General features: G+C 44.3%; 1 protein-coding gene across 1 annotated transcript in view; it reads right to left on the bottom strand.

Annotated features, from left to right (window-relative positions):
• Nucleotides 1-726: 726 nt before the first annotated feature.
• Nucleotides 727-12422, bottom strand: part of Slc18a1 (solute carrier family 18 member A1) — a 33914-nt gene continuing 22218 nt past the window's right edge. Inside the window, exons 11-16 of the mRNA XM_034520728.2 lie at nucleotides 7160-7238; nucleotides 5224-5275; nucleotides 3541-3604; nucleotides 3154-3273; nucleotides 2803-2936; nucleotides 727-1699 (exon numbers count right to left, since the gene is read on the bottom strand). Coding sequence (XP_034376619.1) covers nucleotides 1589-1699; nucleotides 2803-2936; nucleotides 3154-3273; nucleotides 3541-3604; nucleotides 5224-5275; nucleotides 7160-7238 — 560 coding nt within the window. The 3' untranslated portion in view covers nucleotides 727-1588. The remainder of the gene's footprint in view (nucleotides 1700-2802; nucleotides 2937-3153; nucleotides 3274-3540; nucleotides 3605-5223; nucleotides 5276-7159; nucleotides 7239-12422) is intronic.

Genomic DNA, 12422 nt, shown 5'->3' with positions numbered 1-12422 from the left:
TATTATAAACCCCACTCACATGGATTGGTCCTTCTCTTCTGTTTTTAAATGCTTGTGGCCTACATTATTCTCTCTCTCTCTCTCTCTCTCTCTCTCTCTCTCTCTCTCTCTCTCTCTCTGTCTCCCACCCCCTCTCTCAGCTTTTTCTGGGAGCTATGGCTTAGACATTCAGGTAAGTCATTTGCTGATTTTACCTGTAGGTTTCTTTAAGACATGAGAAACATGTCATATGCACTAAATGATACAAGTCTATCTGCTTCTGCAAATCAAAAAAGTCTACGTTAAAGCTAAACTCCCCAAAACACATCCACTGATCAGATAATCTTTGTCCAAGTGACACGGAATCATTGAGAGTCAGCCAAAATTGAATCAGAGTTTGTCCTGAAGTTATCCAACTCCCAGGGAAGAACATAGAAATCTGGGAGTCACTCCAGGTCAAGGATGAACACCCCTTTCTGCAATCAGGAGACCTCCACAGCATTCTCTCTCCACCTCCATCTCTGCTGTCACCCCCCAACCAGACCTGACCATCCATGCCTCCCTGTACATGTATACTAACTTGAGTTGCTTATAAATTTTATTCTGTTTGCTCAAATAAATGAGAAGCTACTTAGAATGAGCGCCATAATTCCCCAAGTTGGAGACTCCATCATCCAATAACCATTTCAAAAAAATGTAGCCAAATGACACGTGATTTACAACACCCACTGTATTTTCCCACACTCTCCTGCCACAGACCATCTGCTTCATCATGTCTGAATTGGCTACTTGACTTACTCATTGACATGTGTGAACAATGAACGCCTTGTTCTGCTCCTACTTTTAGGAAACACACATTTGGGAGAAATTTCAAGGGTTTCTTTTTACTTCATGCAAGGAACCCTTGAGTCTAATGCAATGTTGTTTATTTGGGTTTTTTTTGTTTGGTTGATTGGTTTGGTTTTTTTGTTTTGTTGTTTTGTTTTGCTTCTCTCTGTACTTCAACCACTTTTATTTATAAGTGTTTAAGAGGTTTGGGAAAGAGAAACATACATGAGAAATCATCAGAACAGACATAACTCAAACCTAAGAAGGCTGCTTATTTCCTTTGATTGGATGATGAGGAAAGCTGGAAGGCCTCATTTAGTGAAGGTAAAGTAATTTTAGCACATACAATAAGCAAAAATCCCTACATGTGGAAGGTCAACTGAACAAAATAAGGGGAAAGCATATCACAGGACACAGGTCAAATTTTTAAGACATATTGGTAATATGTTTTTAAAAAACAAAGAAGACAGGAAGGCTTGGCATGTGTGCCCCTGGTCTCACAGACACATTGCTCAGTCTGAAGGAAGTGAGTCACCCCTTGCACAACTCAGCTTTAATCAGCTTCTCTTTGGCCTGGCAGGAAGTAGCATTGTCCTCCCACAAGAAGTGGGCCACCCGTGGTGTCAAAGCACAGAGGGAGAGTGGTGGGTCGCATTTACAGGTGAGTAAGGGCAAAGTATCAATAAGAAGGGAGTCACCCAGAGGAGAGGAAGGTGAAACCCATTGAGCTCCAAGCCTCATGAGATCACCTAGAATGAGGCCCAGATATCACACTCTGCAGCTAGTCTTCACTGACAGGATCATCACTGTTCTCTCCCAGTGGAAACTCCTTTGTGGGCTTCTGGACTGTGTACATCTGGGTCTCTGTGGCGCATTCCTGGTTCAGAATTGCCTGGAGCAAGAGGTAAGTATAGAGATTACTGTGTATCCTAGGCCATCCTGTTTCTTGTTCACACTAGCATATCCAAGCTTAGTGTTACTTAGAACAACTCAAGATGCAAGTATAGTGCACTCTTTCTGCCTCATGTGTAGGCTCAGGCCTTCTAAGGTACCTGGGCATATCAAGTATAATCAGGGCAAACATCTGATATGCTTGTGCTTGAACCCTAGCATCAGTAGGTGTAAGGCATAGCAAAAGACTGGCTGGGCACTCTTCTCCATAGGCCTTCCTGCCTTTGATCATCTTCTACGTCTGTCCTGAATCCATGAGGCACCTAGGGCTGCTGAGACACAGTGTGCAGGATCTTTTACCTGGAGACTATTTTTTAACTTTAAAAGACAAGGCCTGAGCTAAGAGATGTCTCAATAGGAATGAAGACTTACCCTGCAAGCAAAAGGACTGAGCTGGAGTCACCAGCACCCATATAAAAGACTGTTTTGTTCACAGTCATATGACTGTGATTCTATAACTGATGGGTAGAGGCAGACAGGTCCATGGGAGCTCACTGGACAGCCAGCCCAGAATAAAGGGCACGCCTCTAGTGCACAGAGACACCCTGTCTCAATGTAGTAAGGCAGAGAACAACCAAAGAAGTCAACATTCTCCTCTTATATGGTAACTTGTATGCACCATACACACAAAGAATGAAAATATTCTCATTTTTTCTTTCCTTTTTTTTAAGTTTAGTTTAGTTTTGTTTTGATTTTTTATGAGTATGTTTTATTAAGGGCAGGCTGACCTTTAACCCGATATGTAGCCAAGCATTACATTAAACTTCTGTACTACGCCTGTGTCCCAAATGCTGGGATTTCAGAAGTGTGTCACCATGTCTGCTCCTTAGTTTTCTTCCTTACTTAAGATTCAGATAATAGGGGGCCTGGTTGTTTAGAGAAAGATGGGAAAGTGGAGGGTGGAAGAAAAGAGTAAGTTGTTAGGAAGGACAGTAAAGTTACAAAGCAGAGAAATGACAAGCAGAGGAAGAGAGCTCAAGGGGAAAGACAGAGGACTACAGGGAGGAACAAACATGTATTCTAGTCACTACGTAGGTGCCTTACAAGCTTCTCCTCCTTTGCTGGCGGGTTCTTCAGGAAGCAGCAGAGAGGGGCATAGAGGATGTTGATGGTACCAATGATGACCATGAGCCAAGGGAAGCCGATGACCTGTACAATAACACCCCCAGTAGATGGGCCTATGGAAAAATAAACCAAATTCTAAGTGGTTGTTGAATCAGTAGCCTATAAAACACTATCCTAGACAGTGGGTAACCACAGAGACTGAGGCAGATTCCACTATCATCAGATCCCTAAGAGAATGAGGTCTCTGGTTCGAGATCCAGGCAAACTACAATGGAGATGGGAGACTGGGTCACTCAGGCCTGGGAGCTCCCATCCACCCAACCAACATACCAATAGCAAAGCCCACGCAAAAAGCCACATCAGCGATGGCGTAGACACTCCCATACACAGAGGTGTGGCGTAAGTCCACCAGGTATCCCATGATGGGCATCAGAGAGGAATCCACCATGCCTGTCGCCAAAACAAGCAGGATGCTGTCAGTCAGCTTACCCATAGCACCTCCCTCCACTCTGCCCCCATTTACTCTACTCTCTGGGCCTACTGTCTCCACACTCAGCACCGACAGAGGACCAGGTAGGAACCATGAGCCCACTCTGCAGCTTCTCTCTCATCCCTGCCTGTCCACCTGCCTCTTCTGATGGGAAAATGGGGAGGAAAGGAACCTGACTCAAAGGACATTTTCGCAGGTGTCTTTTTCACTTTGATGTCACTGCTTACCTATAGCAAAGCCAAGGCCTGCATTGGGGCCAATGAGACCAAAAATATTGTGAGCCAGAGGTACCTGGAATGGGAAGGAAGAAGAGTTCCTCAGAATACCACTGGCCTGGGAAGGGCCGGGTGCAGAGTCTTGGCATGAAATGCATTTGTGACATCTGCCACATGCTTTACCTCTGATTTCTCATACCTTCTTTTGAAGAATAATCTTCCTCTCCACTTCAATCACATAAAAACTGGGCTGGTATTGCCCGAAGTTATAGTAAGTGGCAAGATCAAGTTCTAATCTCGGCCTCAACTATATTATATCATAGCAAGGATCCTTTCCTATTCATGAACTAACACTCTCTACCAAACACACGCTTTTGTGTTCATTCATCACTGTGTGTTGCCATCATAGGCACTATCAAACTTGCTTGTTATTTATTTTACAGTACTGGGGATCGAACATAGGGCCCAGTGAGGCTAGCCACCACCCTCCCACACACACTTTTTTTTTTATTTCTTTTTGAGATGAGGTCTCACTGAGTTAATTGCCCAAGCTAGACTTGAACTCACTCTGTAGCCTAGGCAAGCCCTGAATCCCTGATCCTCCTATCTTAGTCTCCTGGAATAGCTGGAATTAAAGACCACCAAATTTGGTCCCAAGGGTTTTATTTGAAACCCAAACTTGGTAGCCATTTTAGCAAAAAGACAAAAAGTAAACCCAACATTTAACAGCTCAACAACTGGAGAGACATTGGGTGCCACGAGAGCAAGCAATGGCTTGCATTCACCCCTTTCTGAAAGCCTGGCCTTCCCTTTTAAGCAGTGTCTCTACCCTTTTTGTGGTACCTGTTACCCAATACCACTGACCCATCACACAGCCATCGAAAGGTTCAGCATGCCATTCAGCACTGGCAGCTCTCTATGCTTATGGAGCCACACCTCAAGTGGCACTCATATTTGTAAATGGCAGGGCTGACTTACTGAGGGCTTTTCATTTGCCCTCTCCATTCTGCAGTCTATTGTAGATTACTTCAAACACCCTGTGAGGTGCAAGCCAACTCCTCATAAGAGAATACTGAGCAGAGAAGTGGTGTGAGTAGCTCAGGCCCACACAAATGGCAAGTAGTAAAGCTGGAGGAGAGCTTTGAGCTCATGCCCATCACCAGGGGCTTTAGCTCAACCTGGGTGCAGTGCTCAGAGCCTTATACCTCTGTTTTCATATCCTTTTAGCTGGGAGCCAAATGGACTGATGGTCTCCACTGAGGACAGGTGACAGGACAGCCTGGAAGTACAAAGGACTCCTCAAGATGAACATCCCTACTTTCTTTCTTTTACCAAATTTTCTGCTTCTTGAAACTTGAGCCATAAATGGTGCACATCCTGGTGGCTAGTGGAGATTGCCACAGTAGATTGAATAAGTGGATTTATAAAATACCATTGGCTGGCAAGCTCCAGAAATAGATCCCAACACGCTTCAATTCACATGTGTATGCACAGCCTCACACCTCTTGTTCCACTGCCCTATTCCTCTCCTTTACACCTCCTTCTGATGGTGCGCCACTTCCGTTCACAGCATCCCCTTGGGCACCAATTTCTGATCATGCAGAAATTCCTACCACGTCAGCCTACTGCTCATTTGAAGGAGAAGATCTTAAGCTCTGTAGTGTTCTTCCTTTATCAACTGGGTCTTGTACTTACACAGAGCAAGCTGATACCTACAGTCACCATTCCAACAAGGGAGCACAACCACCTGGAAGAAAAACAGGTATTGTCACACATTATCTGCAGAGAGTTGGCTACTACCTGCCACCTTGGCCAGTGCTAAATACCCTAATTTAAGTAACCCCTTAGATTCTGGAAGGAACTGCATCTCTACAGGAACAGATTGAATCCCTTTCTGTCTGGGTCCTTTCCTTGGGAAAGATGCTGTAGTGACAGCTAAGCTAATGAGATTTCCCTGCTCTTTCTGCAACACTGTCCTCTCTCTTTCTCACATCCAAATTTTAAGGTACACTGTCTCTTTAGGCAGAGGGTAATTTATTTTATTTTATTTTATTTTATTTCTTTTTTATTGGATATTATATTTACATTTCAGATTTTATCCCCTTACCACATTCCCCCCACCACCCAGGAACCCCTTATCCCATCCCCCCTCCTCCTGCTTCTATGAGGGTGTGCCCCCACCTACTCCCCACTACCACCTCCTCACCCTCGAATCCCCCCCACTCAGTGTTCAGCCTTCATGTGACCAAAGATCTCCTCTCCCACCTATGCCCAACAAGGCCATCCTCCCCTACATATACAGCTGGAGTCATGGGTTCCTCCCTATGTGCTCCCAGGCTGGTGGTTTAGACCCTGGGGAGCTCTGGTTGGTTAGTATTGTTGCTCTCCTCATGGAGCCACCAACCCTTTCAGCTCCTTCAGTCTTCTCTCTAACTTCTCCATTGGGAACCCCATGATCAGATCAATGGTTAGCTGTGCGCATCTGCCTCTGGGTATGTCAGACGCTGGCAGACCTCTAAAGAGACAACTATATCAGGCTCTTGTCAGCATGCACTTCCCGACATCCATATCAGTGTCTATCTTTGATGACTGCACATGGGATGGATACCCAGGTGGAATGGTCTCCAGATGGCCCCAGAGGGTAATTTCTTATTGCCATCCATGACATACGAGTTCAGGGCAAACTCATAGCTCTTCTCATGGCAGTGTTGGGAATACTGTGCTGAGACCTATGCTTGTATCCCTTTAGAACTGAAGGCTGCTGCTTCCAAAGGCACTTGGCTCTTAGACTATGCTCTCGGACTGAATTATTGGTGTTTGCCAGTTCAGGTTGCTTCTTTTTTGTAGATTTTATTTATTATTATTAATGTACATGAGAAGAGTGTTGAGAGGGGTTGTGGGAGGGGGCACACCCCAGCATGCATGTGGAGGTCAGATGACAACTCTGTGTAATCAGTTCTCTCTATCCACCTCTACGTGGGTCTGGAGATTAAACTTCAGGCTTTCGTGGCAAGAGCCTTTATCCACTGATCCATCTCTCCAGCCCAGTTCAAACTCTACCTACTCATAACATCTGTGGTCTTACAAAACCTCCTGAAAACCCACATGAAAATCTACAATTCTTCCTCATCTCTATCTCCTATAACAGCGGTTTCAAATGCATTTTTAAAGCTTTGTACTGAGTTAAAGGTAAAAGTAAAACCAAAGCCATTTCATCATTGTAGTAGGGGAAGAGAAGATAAGTTCATACTTCTTACCCCCTGAACTCAAATCCCTTGTGCATTTCTGATGCTCCTGCCTAGAATTCCCTAGGGTTTCACGGAATAGAGTTTGGCGACATTTGTTCCAAAGTACATACTGATTTTCTTGCTTTGTTTTGTTTTGTTTGTTTTGTTTTGTTTTACAGCTATTACCTCTTGGCATAACATTACTTCTTTAACTGTAAAGGAAGGCCTATCTCTTTGTAACAACTGTCTCTTTCAAAGTGGCTAGTTAAGGATAATCACCACCTACCCACTGGCCTCCTGCACGGCAATTTTTACCTCTGTGTCCCAAACTATCCCAAGTATAGGGACAAGCTCAAAGCTTAATTGATAGTTCAATCATTCTTCCCATTTCCCAGGCTACGTACCGACCCATCTTGTTGGCCAACACACCAAAAAGGTTCGTGCCAATGAGGTAGGCAACACTGGCAGGCAAGAAAGCCAGACCTGCGAAAGGACACAGAAGCTCACCTTCGGAGGCACTCGACTTAATCTAAAGCATCTTATTTCCTACAGGTCAGCAAAGCACTTCTGATACCCCCAGGTCTCCAAACCACTCTGTTGTATATTTTAGAGATCTTTGTACGACTCATGAGCAGAAGTATCAGGACCCCACTTCCCTGCCTTCCCCAATAACAAGGCTTTCTTTGGCCTTAATATTAAATATATATGTGCTCTCAGCTCCCTTTTGGACTTTCAGACAAGTGACTGGGTAAGCCACTGGCATGTAAAAGATTCACTCAGTTATCAGCACAAGAGTATGAGCTTCCTGGGAAGTCAAATTCTAACTTGCTTATGACCTGTCCTCTTGTTTGCTTGCCCATGGTCCTAGATAAGCCTTTCTGAGCCTTGGTTCCCATATCTTACCACGGAACAGTGGGGCATAAGTTGGACAGAGATCATGAAGGCTTTTCATTAACTACTGTCCTGGCTGCACGCCTTTGTGACAACAGATTGGGATGACCTGGATCAAGGATATTGGGTCATCCAGTTTGGGTTCGGTATACAGTTGGACACTTGTGAATTATGTGACCTTAGACATTTTATTTTTTTATTTCTAAGTTCTTCCTTCCTCACCCTCCCATCTTTTTTCCTTTTTTCTTGTTTTTTTTTTTTCTGATGTGCTTTTGCCATATGCCAGCTATTCTTAAGGACAGTAATTGAGCAGTAAATAAGATAAACACAGAAGGGCCAGAGAGATGGCTCAGTGGTAAGAGCCCGGCTGTTCTTCCAGAGGACCCAGGTTTGATTTGCAGCACTTACATGTCTGTAACTCCAGTTTAGGCACCAGGTATGCATAGGGTGCCTAAAACATGTATATGGGTGAAACACCCATACACATGAAATATAAAGTAAAATATTTTTTAAGGCAAACATAGAAGCAAACACAGTACAAGTCTGTAATCCTAGGACTAGGGAGGCTGCGGGAGCCACAGAGAAACTGCAGTCATCTCTTTCAAAGCAATAAGTGAGATAGCACAGCATTGGTTTAATAGAAAATTATAAGCAAGAAACATAAAAGATGCAAAAAAATTGGCATTTTCCCCTAAAATTAAAACATATGCACAAATGTTTCACCCTGCTCATCAGTTACACCAGTGTCCGCTAGCCAATCGGGTAAGAATTCAAAGCCAAATCCTAAAGCCTCCGAGTGAGCACAGGATGCCTACTGGAGGCGTGTGCTTGCTTAAGCATGGTTAGCAGACAAGCGCTCATCTGCCTTTTTGGGTTGCAGACGTACTTTGGATTTTGTGGCCACATCCCTGAGAGCTTTTCTACTAGGCTAAATAAATTCAAGGCCTACACGCCAAGACACTATCTTAAAATAATACAAGTACAAGCAAATAAACACAAAAGATGATTATAACCCAAACAGAACTCACATTCGAGGAGAGATAGACAATAAAAGTAAATGGCAAAGATTAAGTGAAGAAAATACTCTTGAAAACTGTGACCCCAAAAAAATGTCATATATCCAAATGTCAGAGTGACCAGAAGGTTACTGTACATTTGGGAAGCCAAGGAAAGATTGAGGGGGTAGGGCTTAAGCTGAAACCTTGTTTATAAAGAGAGAGAGAGAGAGAGAGAGAGAGAGAGAGAGAGAGAGAGAGAACAGAGAAACACGTGCAACACCAAACACAAGCTGAAAGGCTTAAAGAAGACACCACTTAGCGTGATACAGGAGCAGGAAGGATGCATGAATGGCTGAAACGTGTGAGCAGAGAGAACATGAGAAGCTATGGAGATGAGTGGCATAGCCCAACTGTGTATTCTAAAGTCTCTTAGAAGAACGGCTTCACGGGATAAGAGGCTGTTGCAAGCCCAGGAGAAAACTTAAGAGTCTCTACTTGGAAGCCGTTACCAAAAAGGGGGAACAAACTTAGAAGCATTTTTAAGGTGGAGTTGTAGAACTTTCTCTCATGCTGTGTGGGGACACCATGGGACTGAGGAGATAGAAATAGTGCGAACTAAAGCTTTTTATTTCAGTCAACTGGATGGCAAAGATGGGAAAAATCAATGGAGAGGAAAAGTCAGGGGGTCCACAGAGGGCCTGAAACAACCGCATCCAGAGGTCAGACAAGCAGATACACAAGGGCAGAGCTCTAAGGAGAGGGCATAAACACAGAGTTTTTAAGATCATGGAAATGGGGATTGAAGAGATAGCTCAGGAGTTGGGAGAGCGTACTGCTCTTGCAAGCATCTATGTCCTAACAACCACGTTGAATGGCTCACAGCTGTCTACAGCTCCAGCTCCAGAGGGATCTGACCTCCAACCTCTGCAAGTACCTGCAGTCACATGCGCATAACCTTGCCACAAATGTAAATGGTTGGCCTGTGACCCCCATGCTCAAAGATTCATGTGCTAGCGGCTTGGTCCCCAGCATGATGTTGTGAGTCTAGAAGAGACTTTTAAAAGAAAGGCCTATGATGCAGATCTAGCTCAGTTAGTAGTGCCTGCCTAGCACACACAAGAGGCCCTGGGTTCTGTCCCCAGCATCATATAATCTGGACATGGTCACACACATCTGTAATCCCAGCATTCTGGACGCAGAGTCAGAAGTTCATTCTCAACCTGAGGTACACAGTGAGTTTGAAGCCAGACTGGGCTACATGAGACTCTGCTGGAGGTTGGGGCAGGTCTCTTGACCATTGGAGGGGTTTGCTCCGGGACATACTGAGGTGGCTCCCATTGTCCCCAAGAACTGTTCTGAGAGTGAGTTGCTATGAATATGGGATTGGACCCTGAATGGTACATGCTACAACCATCCACCAGAGTTCCTTAGAACCAGCCCTGTGTTATTTGGACCAATCAGCTCCCAAACTTCATAAGTTTATAAAGTTAGCCTGCCTTAGGTATTTTGTGATAAAAATAAAATCAGCTAACAGAGGGAGATGATGGTTGTAAGTCACCAAGAATATACTGCTTAGGCTCTCAGCCCTCATCATAAAAGTTTCTGTTTGTAGCAGACGGAAGCTACTACAAAGAGCCACTGGTCAAAACAGAGAGTAAGTGACTAAAGTACCCTCCGACGAATGGGCAAAGTAACACAACTCTACTCCCAGAGCTCAGGGGATACTGTGAAGATCATAACGAGCCTAAAGACAAGGAGACTATTACTAAAGTGCACTCTGGATGTGAGGGGAAGCTGCACCCATGAAATCTCAGTAATATGGTAATCCTCACAAGACCATGTCAGTCAGCATTCCAATGTACATGGGGAAGTGGCTCACAGGCTCTACCCACACCCTCACACCCAGTTGAAGAGCTACTGGTGTCAGAAGGAAGGAGAATCAATTTTCTTCAGGGATCACCATTTTTTTTAAAAGTTTCCATGCCCAGGTAATCTGTCTGACACCTGTGAACATGTAGACTCAGTAGGACACACACACAGATAAACACACAAAACAATAATAATTGAAGATAAGGCCATCAATTTAGAGAGAGGATGGGGCAATGTAGGACGAGTTGGAGAGGGAGGGGGATGGCTATAGTAAAAATACATTTGCACTTATATAGTTATTAAAATTTAAAATGTCCATAGAAAACAAAAACTAAAAAAAAAAAAAAAAAAAATAAGAACACCCTACTTATTGAGCATTTTACACTGGCTGGGCACAGATGACGTGCCCTGGAAGCATTTGCCTTAATTATTATCATGCCCGGTGATGGTCAGGGAGAACCCAGGCATCTCACTCCTAGGCCAGATATTCCCCCTACCGAAGCCCACCAGAGTGGCCGTCTCTATCGTGAGTTTCTCTGCGTCTCACTAGCCCTTCCCTGTACCACTTTAGACCTCCTGGAAACAATGTAACCCAATAGAAAGTATCATTGCTCTGATTCTAAGCCCAAAGTAAACAGTTGGCCAGGGCCTGGCTAGTGGCTTGTTTGCTTTTAATATTGTCTTCTATGCAGCAGAAGAGAAACATGGCCTCCTGTGTTTGTCTACTTTATCTGTCCAGGGCCGCAATCTGTTTCAAACTGTATCCGTTCATTTGTGTTTAACTGCTTTTGAATGTTTAGAGGTAATAACTACTGAATGGTTTAGCTGACACACAGAAAGAGGAAGCTCACTGGCCTAGCTACCCGTCTCCTTGACATCCTTGTAAACTGTGTGAAATTTCCTCAATGAGGCTTTCCCCAAACACACACTTGTTCCACAGCCGCTGAGCCCCGCTTGGATTTCAGCTGTACTTTGTATTCTATGCTCATCCACATCCACATACTTCTTACAGCCTGTCTTCAGGGGTGGATCACACACAACCATAACTGTCAGACACAGTATCACTTTAGTAAATCCTAGAATCCATGATCCCCAGTAACCTTCCTGAAATAAGTACAAAGACCAAAACAACGCTAAAAGATATCTTCATTTTTACAAATGAAGAAGGAAATCCAGGTGTGGTCACGCACACCTATAATCCCAGCACTCAAGAAGTTGACAAAAAGTCAAGACCAGTGTAACCAATGTAATGAGATCTTGTCTAAATAAATATGAGAAAAGAAAGAAGTACGGTTCTCCAACATGATACTTAGTAAATGACTGGGCATGAATTCAAACTGGGGTGCATCTGTTTCCAAAGCGAGTGCTGTCTTCTGCGCTCAGTACCAGAACCCAGGATCCATTGGTCATGTGGCACATGGTCCATCTCAGACCACACATCACTCTCAAGAGTTTGCTGCTGTTTGGTTGGGTTTTTTACCTGTGCTCCTTCCTACAATCTGAAGAAGTGGTTTTCGTGGCCAGTACTTTTCCAAGGGTGATTGGTGATGAATATGGGATATACCCTTGTCTCCTGGAAACTCATTAGAAACATCACTTGTTCCATGGGCTGTATGAGCACATGCCTTGAAGCCTAAGGTCCTAGCACTTGGGAGATGAAAGCAAGAGGATGAGGAGTTCAAGGCTAGGCCTGTCTACATATTCAGGGCAAGGACAGACCAGGCTATATGACCCAGTTTCAAAAGAAAATCAAAACAATACAGCAAGATTAAAAAAGGAGGAAGTGTAACCCAGGCTGGCCTTGAAGTAGTGGTCCTCCTGCCTCTGCTTCTTTCACCAAATCTTACCGACATATGCCAACAACCAGGAGTGGGGATGTCTCTGACTCTTTTGTCTGCTCCGGGGACCC

This window comes from Arvicanthis niloticus, chromosome 16 (assembly GCF_011762505.2).
Source record: "Arvicanthis niloticus isolate mArvNil1 chromosome 16, mArvNil1.pat.X, whole genome shotgun sequence".
Taxonomy (NCBI): Eukaryota; Metazoa; Chordata; class Mammalia; order Rodentia; family Muridae; genus Arvicanthis; species Arvicanthis niloticus.
The sequence above is the reverse complement of the archived record's forward strand: the minus strand, read 5'-3'. Positions and strand labels throughout refer to the sequence as shown.